This window comes from Sebastes umbrosus, chromosome 22, assembly GCF_015220745.1.
Source record: "Sebastes umbrosus isolate fSebUmb1 chromosome 22, fSebUmb1.pri, whole genome shotgun sequence".
In the NCBI taxonomy this organism is placed as follows: domain Eukaryota; kingdom Metazoa; phylum Chordata; class Actinopteri; order Perciformes; family Sebastidae; genus Sebastes; species Sebastes umbrosus.
In genome coordinates this window covers 9,228,093-9,254,375 of record NC_051290.1, presented here as the reverse complement: position 1 = coordinate 9,254,375, position 26,283 = coordinate 9,228,093, and the positions used below count along the sequence as shown (strand labels likewise).

Sequence of the window (26,283 nt, the reverse complement as noted above, 5' to 3'; positions counted from 1 at the left end):
ATTTATGTGTGCATATTTACATAACATGTTTAAAATGCATAATTACTGCCAAAATGGATGTTAAAATTAAAATTCTATTTACAAATAAGTTTCACTTTACTACAAAGCAAACGCTGCCATATTGACCTAACATGAAATGGAACATTAATTTTCAATTTGGCAGACAATGTCCAATCTACATGTAAGGAGTCTTGAGATAACTTCTGTTGTGATTTGACGCAATACAAAAATAAATTGAATTGAATTGAATTGAATGTAAAGTTTAAGTTGAATTATGTCCTAATTTTAGCTAATATCCTCCGAAAATGTAATGACAATTTCTGTTTTTATGGCAACTGTTATTATGGAAAGATCCTCCCAGGTGTCCTTTGGGAAATTTGTCAAACTAAACTAAACGGCATTTAATTTTCTACGGTTTCTAGACAGATTTTTAACAAATGTCTAGTTTGCATTTAGATTTATGTAGGTTGCACATTGTGGGCCCATTTGAAAATGAAAACAAAAGTTAATTCTGAATTTCAGTATCATTGTGGCAGTACTATGCTTTAGAGTACAAATTGGAAATTATTGGTCAATAAAGTTTTTGCTTTGACAATAATTATGCATTTTGAACATGAAAATACAAATCAGATTTTTATAAATGTTTTCATAAAATAACATTTCAATTTGATTAAATTATTTCATTTTTATCTTGGCAGCACTGGACTTCCATACTTACGGTAAGTATATTGTATGTTTTAATTTAACCTTAACTGTTATAAACTAAGCAGTTCATAGTGCATCTCTAGAAATCATGCAACACGACATAAACAGACAAAATTACACGACAGACTAGTGGACAATATACATTCATAACTGTTCCAAAAAAATGCATCAGCATAGTATTCATCACATCAAAATAAATCAATAAAGCTTACATCTCAATAATGATGTTGTTTAGAGAGATTTCTAAATGTATTGAGGTTAAATATGACAGAAACAAAAAGGGGCTTCCTGAGCTGGTGACAAATTAGTATAAAAACAATGAAAATGCATACAAACACAGTATGAATAAACCAAATCTAAAGCCAAAAACTACAGATAAGTGTGCAGTGCCTGAGCGCAGGACACGCGGCAGCAGCTTGGCCATTCGTGTCAGCCGTGCATGTTGACCTCTTATTATACCAAACCAAACAGAAACTGTGAAATGAACCAAATGAATCTTCATTTACACCATGCAGTGCTGTGGACGTGACATAAATAAATGGTGGGAAAGAAAAGTGAAGTAACGGAATGGGACTGTATAGTGAATCTGTGGAGAATCAAAAGGAGCGTGTGTATACCTCAGTAGTCCTATTGACCATCATCTGAAGCGGGAGGAAATGAGGGAGGGAAACATCAATTCAGTTAAAACTTGTTTAACACATTACTGCACTGCAGTCAGATGCACAGCAGCTCAGCTGTGCTGTCAGACGCTAAACTGGCAGCGACGTGGCTGGTGTGGCTCACTTCCCTTTAATCGGTGCAGCTGATGTCCAGCTCACACTGAGGTGCCGGATGTCAAAGCTTAAGGTCTTGTGGAAATGCAACTAATGATTGTTTTTTATTATCAATTAAACTGTCATTTGTGATTAATTCTTTGGTCCAAAATTGTATGGAATAGTGAGAAAATGCTTGTTGCCGAAGTAACGTCTTCAAATTATTAGTTTTTGTTTCAACCAACAATCCAAAATCCAAAGATATTCAAGTTACAGAGATATAATGTAGTAAATCATCACACCTAAGAAGCTGGAACATTTTAGATGGATCTGTAATCTGAAGTTTGAAGTCTCTCTCTTGCAAGAGACAATGAGAATGTGTATATTACATCAGGAAAGTGGGTGTTTGGTGCTTTGTATTTGTCAGACCAGCTCCCACAGAACTTCATTATATTGAACCCATAATAAATAATAAAACCACAGCCTGGTCTGATATGACCAGTAACTAATTGTGGCTAATGTTATCTGTAACTTTAGATAGGTGAAGGTGTAACCGAGCCATTGAGGCAGTTGCTACTTGTGCTACTGTTATGTCACAGATACACATTTTAATGGTTTTATTACCAAAGTAAAACAAGTAGTAAAGGGAAAGTCAATGTGCCACTGTCATGTAGTTGCCACTTTAGTTTAGCAAAAGTTGCATAGTCTCTTTAAAGGATTTCTCTTTGGCTTACAACCTGTGTGAATATGCGTCTGCCTGTGTCTTCCATTCCATTGGTAACACTAACAGTGTTGCAAAGATCTCAGTAATTAACATGGTGAGTAAAGTGTTGTTATTACCGATAGGATAGGTGGCCAACACTAAGATAAGACCTGAGTAGTTATAAGTTATTGTTATCCCTTAAAGGGTTTCATTTTATTTACCAGTGTCTTAGGGCACCTTCACAAGCCAACATTTTTAATTTATTCGTACTCTGGTGCGGACCAAAACAATCACCTCTCCAAAGTGGTCCTCCAAGTGAACTCTAGTGCAATTTGATTGCAGTGAGAACATAATTGGACTCAATCGCAGGAAGTGAAACAAAATGCAGGGGATTACAGGCTGCCTGCGAGGGCATTTGTTGGGACGCACACAGGTAAACAATAGCAGATTGGTGCCGAGTGAAAAAGTGAAAAAACGTTGGCCGTGCTCCTTCATACAAGCAATTCAGCAATTTTTCTATTTTTTTATTTGGTCCGCTTTAATTTGTGCACTGTGAAACCAAACCAGACTAAATAGAAATGTGGACGAGCCAAATGGCTTGTGAAAGCACCCAGCTTTTCTATTAAGCAGACCATTTCTGATAGCTCCCACTGGACTGTTTTTCCCAGGTATTTTAACATAACCGTGCCCTATAGGTGTGACAGCAATATGTGTTCTATGTGTACATGTGTGTGTTTGATTTGTGACTGTTCATGCTGCTGTTTATAGCCCTTCTCCTCTGGGCTTTTCTTATGAGTCACATTGAGCAGGGCTGCATCACAACAGCTGGACCCCATATGGCATTATACTAAAAGCATGCATATATTCTGAGCTGCCTCCACAAGGACTTGTAATCAACATTATTGGTGCCTTGTTGAAATATACTGTAATTTACTGTAGAAGGAAGATGGATAGTGCAGTAAATCATCTTTACAAGCCACGTCACTTAAAACCCTTATCCGGTATCAGAGGAACAGTAAAATAAATCATCAGGTAACAGTGAATTCCCGCCAATACCGGATTGACTCTCCCATCCCTTACTGATGGTCAAGAAGCAATCAAAACCTCCACCCTTCCCCCCTTTGGTTGCATGCAGCCTTGTATATAACCACCATACAACCTGCAGACAGTGGCACACTCCATGCAGCGGACACTTAAGACACCGGTGCAGCAAGGAAGGAGGGGGTGATGGAGGGGTAGTATGTGAGAGGAAGCATTTAAAGAGAGGAAGGAAAAAAAGAGGGAGAGACCCAGTTAGTGGCAGGATCAGGAGTGACGTGGCAGGCACAGAGGCACTGAATGAGAGAGAAATAGAGAGATGCATAGACACACAGATGGAAACACAGACACACTGTACATACACGGGTTAACAGCAAGTACATCACGACAAGTTAGTGCTCTTCTCTCATACACAAAATCATAGTCGTCGTAAATCTGGGCGACATTGTTTACACCTGCTGTGATTGTTATCTGGATATTTTATCCCTAGTTTGAACATGACATGCAATGTACTTTGTGTCCAAATTGTGAAAAAAAAAGATAATGTTGAGTATTGCTGTACTGATCTAGCGCCAAATTGTCAACAATGACATGTCAGACGTTGACATGTTTAAATTCCTGCGACTTCTAAGTCTTGGTTTTCCTGTTCCATCTCAATCCTGATGACACATTGGGACCCATAGGATTTCCATTCAGACGTCTAGTGCCAACTGGGTATAACAGTATGATGCACCGTCACTGAGAGTATAAATATTGTCCATGGTGACAGAAACATCATACCACCAAGTAGAAACGTTAACATTTCAGATAGAAAAATCTTTTTCATGGGCATAAATATCACCAGTGGACAGAAAAATCATCCCTGTGGGCCAGAACAGCTTTGCCTTAAATAGAAACATCCCCACTGTGGTTAGAACTATCACAACCATAGGTAGAAACACACAGTACATTTGTGTATAGAAATGCTAGGGTAGGTAGGAATGTCATCGCTATGGGCTGAGAGATCACCACTGTGGGTAGAATCCTCATCGCTGAGGCTTCATCATCACAAGCAGCAATATCATTACTACAACTACAGCTCAGCCCACACACGAGAAGTCCACACTACTGGACTGTAACATCACCTTCCTTCTAATTACATGTTGCCAGCTTTCCACCTACTCGCCTACTTTATATAATGAACAGGAACAAATGAGATCCTGCTATTATGAAGACAGGATGTGATGAGAACGGTGTGATCAGATTGTTGATAACCTATCCAGATTACATTTTAATAGCAGATGTAAACAAGGTCTTTCCATCTAAAGACTCTATAATAGGGCTCATGGGGTGAACCCCAGTGTTAGTATGCTAAAACCACTGACATTTAACAGACGCTTTCAATGCTTTACCTTCTACATTCTGTACCTCAAATATCACCAGATCCTATTTAGCCAAATCCACTACAGCCTCATACAATTCATATGCTTCATTAAAGTCCTCATAACCACAGTACGGACACATTGGCACAAACAAATAGCACCACATTAGCTTGACTTCCGCACATGCCAAACCCCCCCCATCTCAAAGCGTGCTATGGGCGTACCTTCGACTGGACATCAGCATTGTGGTCGTTCTGGAGGAGCAGGGCGGCTGACTTGGTGTCGTCCTTGCGGGCAGCAATGTGCAAGGCAGGCAGGCGGACCTTGCCTTTAGTATCATTCTCCAGTAGGACAGAAACCACCTGGTTGTGGCCCTGCTGGAGGGCGATGGCCAGAGGGGTGAAGCCATCCTGGGTGAACGAAGACAAGTTAAGATAATTGGCTAACTCGTTTTCAAGAATCCTTCATTTGGGAAGTCTTCAAAGTATCGTCTCCAAACTTCTGACTTGTTTGGATGAAAGACCTGCACTATTACAGTTGATATGGTAAATTCAGAATAATATTCCGCAGCATTGATTCTATCAGTACAACATGTCATATTCACCACTCTGCAGCTCTATCTTTAAAACTCAACACTTCCTGCATATGCTTCAAACTGAAAGCCTACCAGGACAGGAAGGGACTATGCTGTTTGAGCTCAATATGAAACCCCAATGCAGGAAGTCTCACTTATGGTAGGAGCAGCGAGGCTCGAGGAATGTCAACGTTCGTCAGACGTTGACTCAAATTGACTTAAATGTCTCGACGAATAGTGGATGGATCGCCATGACATTTTGTACAGATGTTCATGATCCCCAGATGATGAATTCTAATGACTTCGGTGATCCCCTGATGATAGTGGTGATTCGACCTACCACTGTGTGGTCATGTGCCATGAAATTTTGTCATTTGTCATCATGACTCCCAGATGATGTCCTATAATGACTTGGTGGTCCCATAAGTTTTCCCCTAGCTCTACTAGCATGTTGACATTTTTCAGAGTGGAATGTCTCAACATCTCTAGGATTGATTGCCATGAAATTTAAAATTGTCAAATACTTTGATTTATGGCCAAATATCTGCAAAATGAGGGCATTTACACAATGGCGTTGTATGTGCTCCTCTCACCTCAGTAGCAGTGCTCTGATTGCCTCCATTCTCCAGCAGGTATCGCACCACATCCATGTGATTCTCCTGGGCGGCCATGTACAGAGGAGTGAATCCATTCTACAGCACACAGGCAAATACAAGAGGTTACCAATAAACTACAGGTCATAAACATGTACTGCCAAATAAAATCACATAGCATTAAAATAAAGGCTCACCTGAGACTGTGAATTGATGTCAGCTCCTCGTTTGACCAGGATCTTCACTACTTCAGCCTGACCAGCTAGAGAGGCTATGTGAAGGGCTGTGTTTCCTTTCTGGATTCATAGAAAGCAAAAAGGACAATGAGAATTAGCATTTCCTCATAAAAAAGAATGATCACCAACACAAGGTGCGATATTTCATATCAGTATTTTTCTTCCTGACCTAACCTTATTAAAAGATGATATCTGTGAATTTGAAACAGTCCAGCTGTCTGTCAGGGTAGTATTAGAGCTACACAGACTGTGCCTGTCTTAAATCATTGGTCTTTGCAATAACTGTAATTGGATGTTTTGGTATGGATAAGGGATGCAAAACTGAACCGTAAAAAATCGGTCCGTTCAATGACGTACAAACCAAACCCTGGGCTTGTTGAATCGTTGCACCTAGTGGGAAACTCCTGGGCCTGAGAAGTGACGCTAATGCAGAAGTGCCTTAAACTTGTATTTCTTTCTAATAGCCATCAGAAGAGAAAATATTTTGAATTTTTTTTATAAATCGCTAGTTTCAAGTGTTCTCCAATACAGCATGATGGTCATTTAGTAAATTATGGTCCCATTTAGAGTCAAATAGACCATAAAGCAGGGGATAGTTTCGGGCATGACTACCTTGTGATTGACAGGTCCCTACCACAGCGTTGTCCGTGCTTTCATCTTAGAACTTTAACCCTTTCACAGTGTGTTTTCAGTTCATGAAAGTTAATTCTAACCTTTTGGTCGCCTAAAAATGTCAGCGTTCGTTTGTGCTTAGCTCCACCCTCTCGTTTCACTTCTGGTTGCAAATAACCAAGATGGCAACGGCCAAAATGCAGAACTCGAGGCTCTAAGAAGGCTGTCCACAAACCACTGGATGATGTCACGGTGACTACGTCCACTTCTTATATGGTTTCACTAGTATTAAATACCTGCTGATTATTTGATGAGAGATGCTAGAGACATAGAAGAGGCAATTATCTGAACATAGGCCTACTTGACCATTAAGTAGCCTGCCTTATTCATGTATAAAATGGGTGAGTGAAATGGTAAAGTGTTATGGTTTCATATAATATAGAAATATCTTTAGTTACTACCAATCTAGCAGCACCTACTTTATATGATGAATCCTGCTTTTCAGGAAGTCCGCTCAGTTTGAAGCTGAGATAACTTACCTTTGTGGCCGAATCCACTGACGCACCTCTCTCCAACAGCTCCTGGACCAGATCCACATGACCCTCCTTGGCTGCCAGGTGCAGAGCGTTAAGACCATTCTAGGAAAAGACAAGTGACGAAAAGGTTAGGCCCAAAGTCCAACAACTCAACGTCAACAAAGAATAAAGACAGGTCTAAATGGAAAGAGAAGGGATAACCTCCTCCACCACATCCATAACTAACTGAGCCTGCCATACTTTCTCAGTTTCCATCTTTTGAACACTCTTCCATGTGGAGGGACAGACTGAAATATCAAAGCTATAGCTATCAAAGTTGGGTCTGATGTTGTGCCATGCTATGCTGGCGTTGAGCAGAGCCAGTCCTGGGTATGAAGATATAAATAGTGTGAGTGTGTCTGTGTTGTTCAAGCAAAACATCCTCTTATTTTTCATGTTGATCCCTTCTACTAAAATATCATTGGCATTGATTGGTGATGGCAGAGACAATAAACAAATATGGCAGATTAATTATAAAATACCAAATGAACCAGAAACACATCTCGATAAAAGTTTAAAAGAGCTTATCATTTCATTAAAGAGTTGGTTTATTTCAAATGACAGATGATACTGACGAATGAAAGTTGACACACGGTAGTTCAGAGCAGTGATGTTTAAAGTTTCAACTTATGAATTGTCACTCATGACCTTTATTAATATCTGTATTGGGCTCTTCGGAGTCATGTGCTGCTTGGTTGGCAGGGAGGAGGTGGGACGGGCTAACCTTCTCGCGATGTCACGAGATCATGCGAGAGACGTGGATCAAATGTCACACGAAAATCCAAGTAATGACTTTGTGTCCAAACCAGAGCACGGACCAATCAGCGTCCTGTGAGGAGCTACTGCAGCTACGAGTCAGTTTAGGTGTGTGAGACCAAGTGAGACCCGATGAGACCATAGTATGAGGCGACACAGAGAGGCGACTGTTGGTTCTAAACAACAATGGCGACTCCTGTAGAGGTTAGCATAGATGTTGCAATAGCATCAGTTATATCGGAACTGGAGAGTATTTCTTCGTTGAAAGAAGAGCACTGAACATGGACTGAACATTAGCAGACTCATCCAGCAACACTGTTTTTAATTGGGAGGGTTTCCAATTTCATCCCTAGCTAGTTTTTGTCTGCCTGGCGTTTGGTTCTGGACAGGTAATGAACAGCTTTTTTTGCCTCTAACAGCTCCCTGCGTCTGCTATAACCAGTTTATTTTACTGAGAGTGGCGTTTAAAAGCGGTAAAAATGATGAGCAATGAGCTAAACGAGGCTAAAGAGCTCTGTAGAGCTTGGAAGGAATCATTTCCTGTAAGGTTTTCACTATTAGCAACACCTTTTTCCATTACAGTCCTTTGATCCATTGTTAATAAAAATAATATTGAGTGCAGCTTTAAATGAAAATGAAGACATTTCAAGCCAGTTAAACAGCCAAACCAACCGTCGCACCATTAACAGTCTTCCGTTTTCTTTCACGTTTTTAAGCAAAGAAATGGAGATGAATGCAAGGTTGTTCCCTAGTTTATCCCTCTGCTCATATAAGTGACCCATTCAATAACCCTTTCAGCAGCACGAGCATCAGGCTGCAGCATAAAAAGAGCCGCTGAGTCGATAAGTCATTTCCTCCGTGGCTGCAAAACAAATCCTCATCACACAGGCCCCTGAGGCTGATGGTCCCACTGGACTCCTCTAGAGTCCCCGCAGAGGCTCCCTGTGGGATACCGGGAGAGGGAATGCATCTCACTATGCTTGGGTGTTGTTTGCCCCGGAGGTATTCCACAGCTGGCAGGAGGCATCTGTTCAGTAACAGAGCAGAATATGTATTTCAGCCAAGTCCTGCTGTTTTTGGATCAGTTGACATGTCCATGCCTTCTGCTGGCCTCACATCACCCTGCATTTAGCCAGTGTGTTGCTACAACTGCTGTATCTGAAACACTAGTTCAGAGTACAGAGAACTCTTTGTCGTGCTTATTGATGGTGCTCTGTGTTTGGGATTTTTTATTTTTAATGGAACTGTTTCCAGGCTTTACAGCATGTCTATACCACTGTGTTCTGGCCTTGTTGTGTTTTAATTGTGTTTTCGCAGCCACGTATGAATTATGTTGAAATTGGACAATTGCACATCACAATTTATGTCCAATGCCAACGCTCAGTGCTAACGCAGGAAGTAGTGTGCCCTTTATGTAGCGAGGCAGGGTGTGAAGATCTGGGTGATGGATGGGCATGCACTGTGCCTGACCATAACATAATGTTTCAACGGTCGTGCTTGGCCTTGGACACTTGATAGCCCTGTTCCACACCTACCAATCACCGCCAACATCTCCAATTCGTTAAGTGATTTATTATCTGATGTTGTCTCCAATTGCTATGTTCCCCGGTTGGAAAAACAGTTGTCCAGGCAGAGCTTTGTAGGCTGGACTCAAAATGGGGACGTCATCTTCCTAGGGATGAACCAATCCGACTTTTTCAGTCCAGATACCGATAGCGATACCTGGGCTTTGGGTATCGACCAATACCGAGTGCCGATCCGATACCAGTGTTTAATTAATAAGCTTAATGCCTCACTGCATCAGGCTGGACTTTAACAATGCTTTCTTAATTTTGTAAAATAAAATAATATATCATACACCAGCAACTTGGCAAAAAATCTTCAAAAGTAACAGGAATTACAATTCAAGTGTAAACCTTTTTAATGCAGCAACAAATTGGTCAAAACTTAAACAGGAAATTCAAGTTCCAGTATATCATTTATATAGTTTATAAACATAGAATTGAGTTGAATGGATCGGCCCCATTGTCACCGATACCCGATCCAGCTATTTGAGTCATTATATATCCGATATATCCGATCCAGTATCAGTGCATCCCTAGTCCCAACCCCCACTCCGTGGTTTCTGTTCAGTCCTTCATCTGAGAACAAGCATCCAACATCTGTTTGAAGTAACACCTGTCACTGTTCTCCTATAAAAGACCAGATTTTCAGCTGTGACTACTGCAGAGATGAACTAGCTCCTGTGTCTTTTGTCCCACAGGACAACAACAGTCAGAGGGAGCTGGATAATACAGGGAACTACTTTTTAATCACCCTCATATAGAATATCTATCTATAAGTATATCCCATATCAGATGAACTGCATGTTGATTACTCACAATTTCTAATTAACGGATTCTCTGTATGCAAAACCATGATGCCTTTTCTGTTTTTCTGTCTTTAATAAGGAACACTCCAGTTCTGCCATTACTTTCAAAGGGCCCTATTAATCTTAGTACATCTTCCCCCCACCCCATGCCCTCCATTCACCTCCAGGAAGCCACTAACCCCTTTATCATCCTCCATGCCCTGTACGCCCACTCCTCCATCCATAAAACCTCATTCTGTCAGCCCACATGAACACAATCACTTAGGAGACCATTCCCAATCATCCGTTCCATCTATTCCACCAGCAATTTTAAAGCAATGCAAATGTGATGTGGTGAAAATCTAATTTAGCCGCGCTGGAGTCGTCTCAGGGGAGGGAGGCGCTTATAATCAGAGTAAATACCACCTCATCAGTGCAGTATGTTACTGAGCTATAAACAGCGTCAGAGAACAGTAGAACACTGATGCCCATTACTCACTCAGGGGGAAGATCTCTCACAAGACTTTTCAGGGAAATGGTAAAGATTATCAACTATTAACGTGGTGCTAAATATTTTCTGCTCAAAATTCACAGCCGAGCTAATTAAAAAAAACACTAAATAATGATCTGCTCCTTTGTAACGTTATGTGGTCTATACTCTAACTGATCAGCTTCCTTCTTTACTGGCATGCTTTTATGTGAGAACAGTATGTGCATAAAGTCCGCAAGGTCATACATTTAGAGTGGCGCGCAGTTCCTAAATGATCTGTGAACCCCTGCAGATATGAGCAGCCCTTGTTGACGCAGAAAGTATATATTTCAAACTTCAGATCTGCTGATGAAGATGTCTAAAGTCGGTTACGAAAAGATGCGTCTTAGCCCACAGCACCCAACATTTGAGAGTCACCTTATCCAAAATCTAAAGAGAGGTCACTGATGTGCGTTATTAATAAATGTCCATTATTAATATATAAATACAAACACACATATACACGCCAATCTGGTTTCATTTTAGAACTAGATCGCCTAATTTGGTCTAAGTTTCATGAGCCAGATGCGCGCTTGACGGGCTCATTTGCATAAAGGACTGTTCCCGCCTTTTCATTTTGAAAGAGAAACGACCAATGAGGAAACTCCAACACTCGGCCAACCAATCGTGTAGTCAGTCAGTGACAGAGTTTTGCGTTTATAGGGCTGGCCCTCTGCGGTCCAGCCAAAAAGGCCTCAATAACTAACTAAAAGGTGTGTATTTTCTTTTGACATGATACTTTAATATGTGACCTTTAACTATGATTTGTTTTTAAAGCCGTCTACACAGCTGAGATACAGTGGGACAGAAACAGGGCTTGAAGAGAAACACATGCAATCACAGACAGGAGCTCAAAATATCTGGATGGTGCCAACATCAGTCGATAACAACAAAGCCTGACACACCACTGAGCCTCCACGAAATCTTAAATTTCCACTCCATGTGACTTTAGTTTACTGGGCTGGTCATTACGGCTGTTGCCAGGACAGGACTGTTTACCTCCTATCAGGTTTCATTACCCCCCGTCCAAGCCTCCATGGCTGGAATGCTAATGGGCTTAGAGGAGACTAGATAACTAGGCCTAAATAAAGAACCTCTCTCTGATCAAACACAGCCCTCTCCCCTACTGGAAACTAAAGCCATTTTTATGTAATGCAAAGATTAGTGGTGGACAACAGGAGCACATGATCACTTAGAGAAATAAATGTTTTCGATTGTATGCTAAATAGGTAGCAAGCACCTTTGGACTCACTTAACAGGCACAACTATATCAAATGACGTGTATGTGTAATGTGAAACCCAGAGAGAATGATCATCAACTCTGCAGGTCCCCTTCAGCTCTGCAGAGCATTTTAGCCTCTTTCAGCTCACTGTTTTGGTGCATCGGCCTGCAAACGCTCTCATCAACCAGCGGCAGACAGATGTTTTCAGTTATAAAGCTCCGATAAAGCCACCGTACACTACCTGCTCACCAGCAGACAGACACAGTTAGAGAGTAGCTGGTGAACATAGTGGAGCATTTAGCAGCCAAAGAGAGATGTTTATCTCGGGAGTTGGTGGAGACCAAAACGGAGCTAAAGCAGAGTGAATATTGGACACAAACACAACTCCAAATGAATGACGATGTTGCTCTGTGTCTGCTGGATGTGTAAATAGGCAACTGTTAGCTAACATGCTCGCTATAACAACTTTATAAGTGGCCAAAAATCACTTAATGCAGCTTCAAGGAAATAACAACCTAACTGCCAAAAACTGTTTAAATTTCAGAAACTGAAGTTGGCAGCTTTAGCTGTTATACTGTATTTCTGAACCTGTGATGTTGTTTATCCACGTGACATTTTGTAATTCCGACATAGAACTAAATGAAATGCAGCCATTATGAATCATAATAATAATACCTCTGCTATAATTCAAAATTATTCAGTAGATTAGACTTTTTAATGTTAGAGTTTGACCAATGTATCTTTACATTATTAGTTGGATTAAATCAAGTTGGCGGTTCTTCTTGTTCAAGTAGTAGTAGTTTCTATGACTTTACATTGTAGCGTCCAGAGATAGGCTTGTAGGGGAGCCTCCCAGCAGATGTTAATGTGTTTTATATATGTATTCCCACACTTCCATCAAAATATACCATGTATCAGAAAATGTTTTGTGTATACTCTGCTGCTGTAAGGAGTGTGTAGGTGTGTGCGTGTGAATGGATGTTGTGAATGATGTCATGTGATCTGTCTCCTACCTGATTGCAGGTGCCGATGTCCACTCCCCCTTTCAGATATTCCAAAACCTTGTCAATGTTCCCTGCTCTCGCCGCTCGCAGGAAACTGGTGTTACTGTCCGACTGGAAGAGACACAGGAGAAATACATTTTTAAAAAATAATCTACGTATGTCCAAACCACATTTACATTTCGTCATTGGCTGTCAACGATGATTGGTAATCACATGATTAAGCCTCTCCGGTTGAATGAGTCACATTCTTTCTCAAGTAACGGATACAAAATCCAACTCACAATCTTGCACCACAATCTAAAAATCAATCATAAAAATTCAGGAAGGAAAACATTCAACAAATGTGTTAGAGCTCACAGATACGCACAATGTGTTTTGGTGAGTAACACTGAATAAAACATTTTGCTTGTTTACAATAGAACGCCACAGAGCCCCTTTGACTGCATTTCATGGTAGTTACTGTGTGACATGACAATGATGTTGAATCTAATCTAATGTATGCATGTAACTCTATAAAGTAGTTGTATGTAATTGTTAATTATCTATGTATGCACACTTATGCAATTAACATGTTTTAATTTTCTGTTGAGGACTCAAGTCTTGAGCAGAATCTCGCAAATAAATCATTATCAACAACAATACTGCAGTCATAATTAGTCATGCTGTTTCCTTAGTGCACCATAATGTGTATGTGTGTGTTTGGGAAGGACATGTCCCCTGTTTGTCGTTGGATGCTGAGTGAGCAGCGGTTGGAAACAGACCAGGACTGTAAGGGGGCAGAATGATTCAGCACTTTTCCCTCTCGGTGCCTTCACTAAAGCTAAATCCTGGCTCACACACAGCTTGTTCAAAAGCTCCCGGCTCTCTGCTCCTCCGGTGGAAAAACACCGTGTGATGCTTATTTTTTACTGCATTCAAACTGCGTTACTCCTTCCAACAGGAGGTCAGAGGTCAGATTCAGAAATAGTGGAGGATGGTGGGGGACTCACTGTCTTACTCATGGACACTTCAGCGGATGTTCTGTTTGTTTCTGTAGCTGAGGAATTTGTCTCTCATTGGCTGTAAAGGTCAACCTAAAATTTTCATTAGCAAGCCCTTTCGGTGTTGACAGTTATTAGAGTTATGCGTCTTTGTGTGTGTCCTTTCCTATAGTCTGTCACGCAGTCACCTACAGCCGCAGTCACCTACAGCCGCAGCCCTGACGATGTATAGAATGAGCAGTGACACTGCAGCACTGATGACTACTTCACACACATACAGATAGTCCTGGTCTTGTGTTTCTGGCTGACCTGCAGTCAGCTGCTGCCTGGCTGCTGCAGAGAACTGCATTGCATCACTCAGGCTCACGACTACTACAGCTTTCAGCAACACCGCCACAATCACCTCAAAGGACCATGCTAATGTTTCTCCATGTTTTAGTCCACAATCGACCCGTAACATTACAGACAGCTTATAATTCATGCCAGTACACTACAAAAGTCAACTTGCAGAGACTTGAAGTCTGTTTGAGATAGATGGTGCAGTTGTATACAGTATATGCAGTGGACCCAAGAGGTCCCTGCATCATGTTTTCTCCACTGGAAGGGCACTCTAGAGGTCCCTGCATCATGTTTACATTACGTTTTCTCCACTGGAAGGGCACCCTAGAGGTCGCTGCATCACGTTGTCATCACGTTTTCTCCACTGGACAGGAACCCTAGAGGTCCCTGCATCATGTTTTCATAACGTTTTCTCCGCTGGAAGGGCACCCTAGAGGTCCCCGCATCACATTGTCATCACATTTTCTCCACTGGAACGGCACCCTAGAGGTCCCTGCATCATGTTTTCTCCACTGGAAGGGTACCCTAGAGGTTCCCGTATCATGTTGTCATCACATTTTCTCCACTGGAAGGGCACCCTAGGGGTTCCCGCATCACGTTGTCATCACGTTTTCTCCACTGGAAGGGCACCCTAGAATTCCCTACATCATATTTTCATCACGTTTTCTCCACTGGAAGGGCACCCTAGAGTTCCCTGCATCATATTTTCATCACGTTTTCTCCACTGGAAGGGCATCCTAGAGGTCCCTGCATCTCGTTGTAATCAAGTTTTCTCCACTGGAAGGTCACCCTAGAGGTCCCTTTAATCGTCGTCATCACGCTTTCTCTACTGGAGGTGCTACCTAGAGGTCCCTTCATCTCGTTGTCATCAAGTTTTCTCCACTGGAAGGGCACCTTAGAGGTCCCTGCATCATGCACTTTATAATGTTTATCTACCATATAGGACATCGAAGAGGGCACCAGGGGGGGTGATTGCCCCCGAGTCCACCAGTTTATACATGGAATGTACTGAAGTCCGGAAAGTCTTGTTCATACAGCCTCATACATGTTCTTACAGGGTTAGCATTGTTTTCTATAGCAGCACTGCACAAAGCAGCCATTACAAAAATCAAGCCTGTCTTATAACATCCTCGCATTCGCTCCAGAGCTGCAGAGTCACATTATGCAAGACCTTGCCCTAATCATCGTTCTGCCAGTGGCGGGTTGCTATAGTGACACTTAGACCAACATGACTCGCAGACAAGTGGGGCTTTTGAATGGACAGCACTTAACATTGGAGAGAAAGGGAGGATTGTGGCAGCCAGCTTCCTACAGAAACTGTTTCATAACTCCTGGTTATAAGGAGCTTAGTCAGTTTGTCACTCTCTTTGATGGCAAAATGTTTTGAATGTGCTGAGTATATAAGAAAAAAAAAACGCTTTAAAATGCCTACAGTTACATGAAGGTCGTGTTTGGGGTGAGTCTGCAATAAAGGAACCTTAGTCAGACATGAAGGACATCGCTTTTCTGCCTCTTTCACAACAATTTAGAATGGAGTTACGTAGTTAGTGAAATAAAATGTCCTCAATAACACTGATGGCATCAAATCTTTTATATTGTGTCATGTGTCCTTTCTAGAACAATCTGTTCCTGCTTATGTTTCAGCTTGTGTCTAGACACAACTTCATGACTTAATCAAACCTGCCAGGCATGACAAAGCCCAGCCCCTAAATCTCCTCCTCCATCACATTACATCAAACATTCATTTACAGAGTCACCGTCTTTATCTGTGGAGCGCGAGGAGCTTTATCAATAATGCAAACCAAATCCACCACACCCCTGCACACACACGATGCTATGAGAGAGACCGGTGCCCAGGCTGGGGGCATCCTTGCCCCTCCCAGTTACCACGGAGACAAGCACTGCCCTCTCTGGAGGTAACCATGACAACAAGGCTCTGTCTGTCAGAAGGGCATTGCTTCCTTTAGGACTGTCTATCAACACAGCCGTACGTCGTGGCATCTTTCACATGTGAGGCATACTGGATCTTAAGGTGCGTGTATCCACACACAAGCACGCTAGCACGCACGCACACGCATGCACACACATACTACTCTGGTGTTAACATGTAAATCAAGCCTATGTTGAGTGATAGTAGCTACCAAGCTATCACTTCTCACTTGTAGAGGCCTATCACTCTCATCACATCCACCAAAAACAAAATGCATTACCATTAAACTGGGCTTTACAATAATATAATTCCTTTAACATAAACCTTTTAAACATTTCTACCCTTAAGATTAATTAAAAGAGGACGTTTGACCCACATAAAAACAAGAATAGGAACATACACACACATGAATTGCAACTGTGCCCTTGTTTATTTGATCGAAGAAGCACATTCTATTCCTAGCTGTCCAGACGGAATAACAGTATCTGTGTTTACTAGCAACTGCACTTCTCCCGTTGGTGCCGGCTCTGTTTGTGTGTGTGTTTCTGATATTAAAAGCTCCTCTGGGTTGCCTTGCACACATTAGTCCATATGAACACACCCATGGTTTTGAGATAACAACAGCACTTCAATCAGTGCAACCAAGAATATTCATTACAACCACAAAATATCCCACAGTTAGCCAAATAAAAAGCTGCTTTTCTTTTATACTTTTCACCCCACAGCGATATTAATTATATAGTCATTCATGCAGAGTATTAATAACCTGTTCTAATTCATTATCCTCAAGCTGACATAACTGGAACTACAGTAGGTCCTGATATATACACCACATTCACCTTCCCTGTTTCCATCCCCTTCATTACCATTATGATCAACTGGAAGACAACTTGGAAATGTCCAAGCCAATCAGAGCTGTCCCCGTGGACCTATTAGCATACAGTAGCATACATCAGTGCAGGACCTGGAGGATTATTTATTTCAGATGAAATTTGATATCAATGCATAAGGTATATAACAGCTGGTTTAAATAATGATTGATTAATAAATGAATTGCTTTATGCATTCTTGATTACCTCACTTTGTGATGCTTGACTAATATAACACTACAGCTGCAGGACTGTATAATAATTTACCACTAAACGTATGCATAATTGCTAAAACCCATAATTAGAGGAGGATATAACTTAAGATGCACATGATACATCAGTGTGAGGGGGTCAAGGGTCATGGGTCAAGACTCTCCAGAATAGACCATGTCTAAAAACCGATGGCAAAGGGTCAATATGTCTGACATGCAAACGTGAAGGTGAGCTCTAATTGTCCCACTGCATTGCTGTTTCACTGTCTTCCCTCTCTGTGTTCCTCCGCTCATCCTCTCTCTTTCATCCTATCAGATATAATAGAAGCTCAGCTGGAAGCTGTGCTGCCCGGGGTCACTGCAGGCCTCCTCCTCCTCCTACACAGGCCAATTACAGCCGTCTGGACCCTCCTGTGCCAGGCGCTGGGTTACAATTACAACTTTTTAGGTGCTACAAGTTGGAGGCATGAGATATGAGAACATTTTGACAGTTTGAGTGAATGTAAAGGGAAAGCAAAGCAAGTCTGATGTTTTAACAGGTTAGCACAAGAGCTCAGACCTTTGGTTTACTACTGTATTTAGTCTGTATGGAACTTTATTGTTTTTAAAATGTAAATCATTGATATGTGATAAAGCAGCAAAAATCTTTTGGTGGTTGTTGGAAGCTCTGACATCCAAAGTGCCAAAAAGCTTTAACATGCTTTGCTTTTGGAAAGGTAAACTCACAAGATGATAACGCAACACAGGAGCCATCAGAAGGTTCATGTGAATTAGTTGTGTGCATTAAAAGACTACTGAGGTTAGTTTTGAGGCACCAGAGTTTTCCTCCAGCACTTGAATGCACCAGCAATGACAACTTGCAAAATAGTCTCTACTCATAACTGCATTACTAAAAGACAACTATGTTGATTTGAGTCTCTGCAAGTTGATTTTCATGCTAACTTTCAAAAGCTTTTTGCTTTACACAAAAATGTTGGGCATTTAAAAAAGAGTCGGATGACTTAAAACATGCAAAGCCACCAGTATGATCCTGTCAGACACTTATGAAGCCCTGCAAACAATTTTAGGAAGCCTGGTGTGCATGATTTGTGTATGTGTGTGTCCTGGTCATCCTGCCACTATTAATACAATATATCCAAACTGCTGATGCCCTTTGATGCACTGTAATATGTTTAAAACCTACAATTTCATCTCATACAGCTGACCAAGCTTTGTATTCAGCAAAAACTGACCCTACTTATGTGAAGGTTTAAAACACTTTTTTTTCCAATTAGGCTACTGCCAAATAGTTCTTGTACAGCTTTACAACCCGGGGATAAGGCAGGTCAAAAACTGTCGCAAAAATATCACTTAACTCAAGAAACCTCTTTTAGAAGCAAACAAAATACTGTCACCCCACTGACATATATTTTTTAAATTTGCTCTGGGAATAGCCACACATTAAGACCCAGCACCAGACTAAGTGAGCGATATTTTTTGTCTTGTATTCCCAGCAGCAGCACAGCAGCAGCGGCATGCTGCTAAAGTCATTACATTGCTTTTCAAATTAGCCACACGAGTCCACATGCTGCTGTGCAGGGATACTTTAGGAGCAAAAATGTCACACTGGCCTTTAAAAGGGTGAGGAGAGGTAACAACACCCCCACCCCATCCCACACACACTTACACACACTAATGCACACACAAGCACCTCAACCACCTAAAGCATGTATCTATTCCTGTTAACACCTATTAGAAGACACCAGTCAGTATTGATTCTGAAGTCAGAACAGTAAGTTCAAATGCAGATTACACATCCCTTCATTGCAAACAGAAAAATGTATCAGCTGCATGCAAGTTGAGCAGCTTTTCAGTGACAGTCCTGTCAACAAAATAGTGCCCAAAATAAAAATAACTGAGGATTTAAAAGCGAGAGCTGACACCGACTTCAAAGTTCCTGCTTTAAAAAAGTGAATCAAAACCTTCTTATCTGTAAACATCTCCTAAAAAAAGAGCAGTTCAGGGGCGCCCAAGTTGCCTGCTGCACCTGCCAAGTGTGAGCTCTTACCAGTGTCAGAGGAGGCTGCACAGGAAAATGCTCCACACAGTAGTAGTCTGGCAAAGCATTCTGGTCCAGGTTAGACAGACTACCTGCAGTCCTCAGGCCCTTGTCCGAGCCACACACCTTACACATGGCCGCGTTGCCCATGCTGCAAGGTTTACAAGTCTATCCCATCAGAACGTAAAGGAATCTAAGTGAGTGCATTTAATCACTCTGATAATCCACTCCCTGTCCCTGCTCCCCTTCCCCCTCCCGTTAAACAACTTTACGGGCTACCATCCATGGGGGCGACCCCCTCAGTCCAGACCGAAACCTCACTTCCCTTTGGCCTGGTCCCTGTCACTGTTGCTCCGCTACTGCCAGAACAGTGCTAGCTCTTCCAACTCTCTGACCATTGACCAACACCCCCCTAACCCGGCTATTTTTACACCCACCAGCCCAGCTATGCATGTAGAGAGAGAGCAGAGAGCAGAGAGAGGGTGGTCAGCATGCCAAAACAGGAGGGGGCATCACAGACAGCACTAAGCATGGACTGATATGACGCCTATGTGCCAATAGTTTGTGATAATATGCAGTATTTTATTATATTCCAAAAGACACTAAAACTCTCCATTGGTCTGGCAAACAGAGGTGTATTTATGCTGCTACGAGTTCATGAAAGGGTATTAAATTGCATAATATCCAGATTCAACAAGCGTAAATAAAACCAATTTGCAATCTGTAGATTTCCACAGGTTCAAAGATGATGGGGCTTCCTGTCTTACATTTGTGCAAATGTAAAGTGGGTAAAGTGATCATGAGTTTGTTGATTACTGACTGAATATCAGTCTAATCCTACATATACACATGCACATACCGGTAAATAATACTGCCAATATGTGTGGCTCCTTGAAGGTTACATATACAACCAGTGTAACCTGCTCTGATGACATGCAACCTTTTCCTAAATGCCTTCACCCACACTGAAACTAAACCATGCTTTACACTTGCTTAACACCTGCTAAAGCGCAGTTCTATCTCCAAGAGGAACCGTTTGGAACTCTTTGTCCTTTACTGAGAAAATGATGGAAGGAAATATTGAATACTTGTCACTATCTGGCATTTAAGTCTTGGATTTTGGCACAACAATTTGGCTATAGACTGATACAATCTGAAGATATAAGTATGAATACCGGTGGTCATCATAGTTGACCCTTGCTGGTGCCTGGTGTTCAACAGCAGCATACCAGGCTTTTGGCACTAAGTGACTTTTCTTTAGCTGGAGCTCATGTCATGGACTGTTTAATGGAAGCAGGCATGGTGATTTACTAATGCAGATCTGTGTCAGACTGTAGCCCGGAGCACAGCTGTATTGATTCAGCTGGACTGAATGCAAATGACAAGTCACACAGACCTTTTCATGGCAATTGATTGGTTCACAGAATTAATGGTATGCTGCTTAATAGAAGCTTCAGACGTCCCTGCTGTCTCCACATGTCAGTGTATGTCTTATCCACAGTCAGTTTGTATTCAGCCCCTGCGCATGTTACGTGTCCTTGTCTGATGACATCAGGGAGGTAAATGTCCCCATTCTCTTTGCTCTCTTCTAGGTCATGACTCACACAATATGCTTACTGTTGAAAATATCAGCCAAGTAATTCTCATTCAGTGAATATGTTAGCCATAAGGGAGAAAGACTCCTCATTGTTGAGAGTCACAGAAACCACATGAGAAGGAGTTTTCTATGAATGAATGAATATAAACTCAGGAAGCAAGCACATGATCATCACATTTAACATATCGGACAAAATCACAAGCTATTTAGGTAATAGGTTCCTTCAGATTGTCTTTTTTCCACAGTTTTAGGTTTGTTTTTTTAGCTCATTTAATTCCAAATAGTTGTCATACATCCAAATTGGGATAGTTCTTAAGTAGTCTGTTTACATTTTAGTTGGGGGTGTTGGTGGTCATTGGGTTCTTGCAAATGAACAGCTGTATGTCGTCTGCATAGCTATGAAATCCTACATTGTGTGAATATATAATTTGGCTGAGCAGAAGAATGAGTATGGTCGGGTTATGAGAGCTGGCGTCATTTTGGATCCAGTTCCAAGTTGGTAAAATGCGACTTGTGTGATACAGGCTGACACCTCTGAGCTGGACTAATCTAATCTAACTATTATTATCCTTATAATGCAGATGGGTTGCATTAACTGAATATTTTCTGGCATTTACTACATTTTACAGGCATTAATGGAAAATTCCAAAAATGGCAACCATCATAATGCCTGATTAAGCCACAAAATTGCTGGTGGTAACATGGTTAGTAATTTAGTTGGACTTCAAAAAATTGGGATAATGGTCAAAGAAAAACATCCAGTGAATGAGCAGACATACTGTACGTCTTCAGAACATTTTAACTGGTCAGCCTGATGGTGAATAGAGCAACCAGTCAAAGGCTTGATGTGACAAAACACATGACCAAGGCCTGACAGGTCATGTGGCCTGGTGTATATGACCTCCAGCTAAACTGGTTCTCTGCTGCAGATGTAAGGTGAGAAGGACCTGCTTCTCTTATGAAATTATGAGGCCCTCTGAGCAGTGGTGGGGTCGAGGCAGCTGGTCATGTTTCATAGCAGCATCATATATGCACATAAGCACCCACACAGGTCATTGAGTTGCAGTGTCTGAGAGATTTGAATTATTATTAAGTGTAAACATGTAAACTCTTCATGGAGAAACAAAGGAACAGATGAATACCAAATGATCTTGATGCAGAATGATTCAAATTGCTGCTCTGGCATTCAAAAAACAAGTTGCTTTGTTAGGTGTTATTCTATCGAACCACAATGCCTTTTGTTCCAAAGCAAGATGTTTGCCGCTGTGTACAAGTTGGCCCGATATCAGAATTGTCATTATACTCCATCTTCAGTCTGACATTGCTTCCACTCTAACCAATTTCCGAGGGGGAATCTAACTGCATATTAAGTCGACACTGATGCGTAGTCATGCCAACATACTGGTTTGGCCGGGGTTTTAAAAAGTGGAGCGGAGTGAAATAAAAACAAACTAGAATGTCCGGCGATAATGAAAACACATGCTGTCTAGGGCGCACAGCTCAACAACTGTGTTAGTCCCCCCCATGGCCCTCATTGGCTCGATTGTTTTTGAACCAAGGCAACCAAACCATGGCACATTATATTTTCCCAATTTCTCAAGATTCCCCAACTGAAAGCGAAGTGGAATGGGGAGACATTGTGGACAGAGTAAGTGCGAGCCATTTTTCTGGCCAACAGACCCATGACATTCCCGGGAAAAAATCACAAGCGGTGCACAGAAGGGAAGAGAGATCCAAAATCACAGCTGCAATAACCGCTTATCACCATAGGTGCCACAAAAAGAAAACGAAACAGAGATCTTTGAGTTTGTACCTTTAACTTTTAACGATAACACACACATTCATGCTAAATGCAAACACAATCATAATTTCGCAAATACACACATATACCACTTCAGTTCAGTTTAGCTCCATAAAATGCACACAATTAGGAATAGCCCAACCCTGCTTTTGTCACCTAATAGGCCTTTTTAGTTTCATTAACCTTCTCCGGGGTGTAATTTAGTTAATGTCTCCTTGCATATCCTCTCCAAACAGCCATCATCTGCCAAAACACTCATCCAATTAGTGGAGCCAACGAATGAGGCCATGGGTGGTGTTTGTGTGTGTGATTTAAAGAGACAAAGGTCAAACGTGGCCTTGTGCGGGGTAGGCAATATCATTTATTCACCTCATCACAAGTTTAAATAATGTCTCCACAATGCCAACAGAAATCTCCTCCTCCTCCTCCTCACATCCCACCCCACCCCCCCACTCCCTATGTGGTTCGGTAATCCACTGGGCGGGGCCGGTGTAATCTGTGATCGACCATATGGCTCACTGGCTGCGGGAGGGAGGAGGGGCGTTGGTAAAGCCACTTGTACTGCTTTATGTTCTCGCTGTGGAGGGAAATGTGATGATGTGTGTGTGTGTGTGTGTTTACAGTAGTTGTACGGAAGGGTTTACTAGCAGGGGAAAGGGAGGAGAGATGTTTTAGTTTGAAAATCCAGGGGGTTGTACGGCAGCAGCAAAATGCTGTTTCCATTTATCTCTAAATTTTAGCTAAAAATCACGAAAGAAATCACTTCTTTATCCTTTATTTTCTTGGTTTCCATGTGTGAATGCACTAGAGTTAAACTAGAATCATAAGTCAGTGGAGGCCCTTTTCAATGCTAACATGAGAATAAGAGGTAAAAGGCAAACACTTATCTCGAATTGAATATTTAACATATCGAGCACATTACTGCCACATGTAGCTATATGTATTCATCACTATTCAGCAGGGTCTATCCACAAAGAACAGGCTATGAAATAAAGAAAACATGAATTATAGAAGTTGGAGGCCAGGTTGCTATGGAAACACAGATTTGGAAAAAAGGTTTATGCATGGATTCTTCTTTTGCTACAAGATAAGAGACCTGCAGAAAATGGCTTTTTTCTGTGTCAAACCTTATTGAGACTAACATATCTGACTGCTGTAAACCGGAGCGTGACAGCAGAGCGACGGCTTGGATGTCTCTATTATATAGGACTGACAGGTTGATCTGAGAAGTGAATTGAACAGATAGGTTAACACCATGAATAGGCTACAGATCTGGTTAAAAAGCTTCTTAAGACCCCGTTTCCACTTGGTATTAAAATGCAATCTGTGAAGAATCTGGCTTTTATCCAGTGGCTGTGAAGGAAGCAAGGAAGGCTGTCATCACGTGGCTGCATTTGCTGTCAATCAAACTGCGCACACGTGGGTCAAGTGTTAGCAGGTTAACTGACTGTCATTGTCTTTGCTCCACTACGCCCAACAGGGAAAAATTGTCTTGGACTTCATAGCCAGTCCCCTAAAGTGATGTTGCTGTATGGAATCTATTCATTCTTCATTAATGCAAGTTGGAATCTTAAATTCTGTTGCATTTCTTAGTTAAGTTAGAGGCAGGACTGTTTTTAAATCAGATGAAGCAAGTTCAAATTGAGTCCTAAGACATTTGAGATGAGTCTCTAGTCAAGTTTCAAGTCCTTTGGGGCGAGTCCAAGTCAAACCATAAGCAAACGGAAAGTTGGCAGTTGTGATATTTGTGTTTTTTACATAGTTCTTTCAATGCAAAGGTGTAATAATGAACATTTCCAGCTGAGCAGCCATACAAGGCCTGTCTGACACTGTTTTATTTTTATTTTTACAGAATTCTTTCATGGCAAAAACTGAGACTTAAAGTTTCAAGTCAAGTTTCAAGACTGAGTCACAATTTCAAGTCTGGGTATTGGGTATACTTTGTTCAAAGCTCAACCACTCACACTAACTACATGGAGGAACAGCCTTCTCAACTAATGTTGTACTCTGTGAAATACTGATGGCTTTGACTGACTCCACGAACCTTTTATGTTATAGTATAAAGAAATCTCCAGAGATTTCCACACTAGACTGGCGCTACTCTATTTGGCTGGTGCTGGCTGGTATGACGGGCCAGATGTTGTAGAGTTAAGCAGTAGTTGTAGTCCTGCAGCCTGTGTAAAGCCTGTCTGTGTAATCAGAAATGAGTGGTGGGGACTCCCTGCTGCGGAACAACCAGCTGCTCTACTATAACACTGACTTCAGCTACAAACACACCATGCACACAGGTACACATACACATACTGTACATATGTAGCATAGATTAGCATAGTAACCCGGTGAATGAGATCGTTGACCTCATATTACCCAGATTCAAGCCTCGGGGCCTGTTGAGGAGTCACTGTTCTCCAGTGGAGTCTGACCTCTGACCTCCAAGCAGTCTTTTATTTCCATATGCTTCATAATGGTATACGGTCACAACTTTAAATGTTTTCTCTGCCTTGATATGTGCTGGTACTGCTGTTGTTATTTATCTTACTTTTTGTTGTATCCTTTTTTTCCCCAGTTTCTCCAGATGATTAAACTTTCATCATATCGTAAAAATAACAGTGGTACAAAATTACCCATGGTAATCCCGAAACACCAAGAGAAGAAGAAAGAAGGAATTAATTGTATCCTATAGGGTATAGGGTTGAAAAAAACACTTTCAAATATCTCTTAACAAAACAAAAAACACATCTCCCAGCACATATTTCAAAATGAACTTGTAAAACTAATTTTAGAAACTGTTGAAGTGATAAAAAGTTAAGTCATCTATGATTTTATTTGATAGCCGACAGTAGAGAGATGACAGGAAATTAGGGGAGAGGGAGATGGGGAAAGACGTGCAACAAAAGTCAGCGTTTCTTTTATGTTGAGTTGATGATATTAAATTTTATCCATGATCATCTATCAAAATATCAGTTTAAAAACTGGGAATACGTTCAGACAAACCACATCTTTAAAACTCTTTGACAACTAGTTAATTTGCATTACAAACATGAAAGGGAGAATATTGTTCACTTCAAAAAACAATCTGAATGTTAGCTTGCTAAAGTTACACCAAGCTCCAATCTACTGCTTCTAAATGTCTCCAGATGTCATTCCAGTTTGGTTTTAAGAGACTCTGATACCCTGAAGGACAAGCTGTGAGTAAACAGAAAACACACACTCACACACACACACTTGTAGGTAGCGATGTCGGTGCCTGGACTGGATCCAGTGGGGCAAATTAATCTCAGTGAGCCTCTACCAGCTCTGTTTAATTTAATTGGTGTGACTATAGCATTCTTACAAACCCTGCAACCTTAGCATAGCATCTCAAAGACACACAAAGAAACTGTTGTGTGGAGGGATGATGAACCTGCCTAAAATAGCCGACCAAACACCCACAGAGCTGAACGAGAGATGAGAAGAAGAATGGCTCTGATAGGAGAAGACAGAAAGAGAGAGAGGAAGATAAAAGG

The 26,283-nt window shown here is 41.4% G+C and overlaps 1 protein-coding gene across 11 annotated transcripts in view; it reads right to left on the bottom strand.

Annotated features, from left to right (window-relative positions):
- Positions 1–19,716, bottom strand: part of ank2b (ankyrin 2b, neuronal) — a 76,369-nt gene extending 56,653 nt beyond the window's left edge. For 7 of the 11 annotated variants that reach the window (XM_037757750.1, XM_037757746.1, XM_037757747.1 and 4 more), the window contains exons 1-7: positions 19,389–19,716; positions 13,021–13,122; positions 7,114–7,212; positions 5,924–6,022; positions 5,727–5,825; positions 4,784–4,969; positions 1,323–1,346 (exon numbers count right to left, since the gene is read on the bottom strand). In XM_037757750.1, coding sequence (XP_037613678.1) covers positions 1,323–1,346; positions 4,784–4,969; positions 5,727–5,825; positions 5,924–6,022; positions 7,114–7,212; positions 13,021–13,122; positions 19,389–19,529 — 750 coding nt within the window. In that variant the 5' untranslated portion in view covers positions 19,530–19,716. The remainder of the gene's footprint in view (positions 1–1,322; positions 1,347–4,783; positions 4,970–5,726; positions 5,826–5,923; positions 6,023–7,113; positions 7,213–13,020; positions 13,123–19,388) is intronic. The other 4 variants (XM_037757749.1, XM_037757752.1, XM_037757751.1 and 1 more) reach the window with 3 other exon arrangements.
- Positions 19,717–26,283: the final 6,567 nt, after the last annotated feature.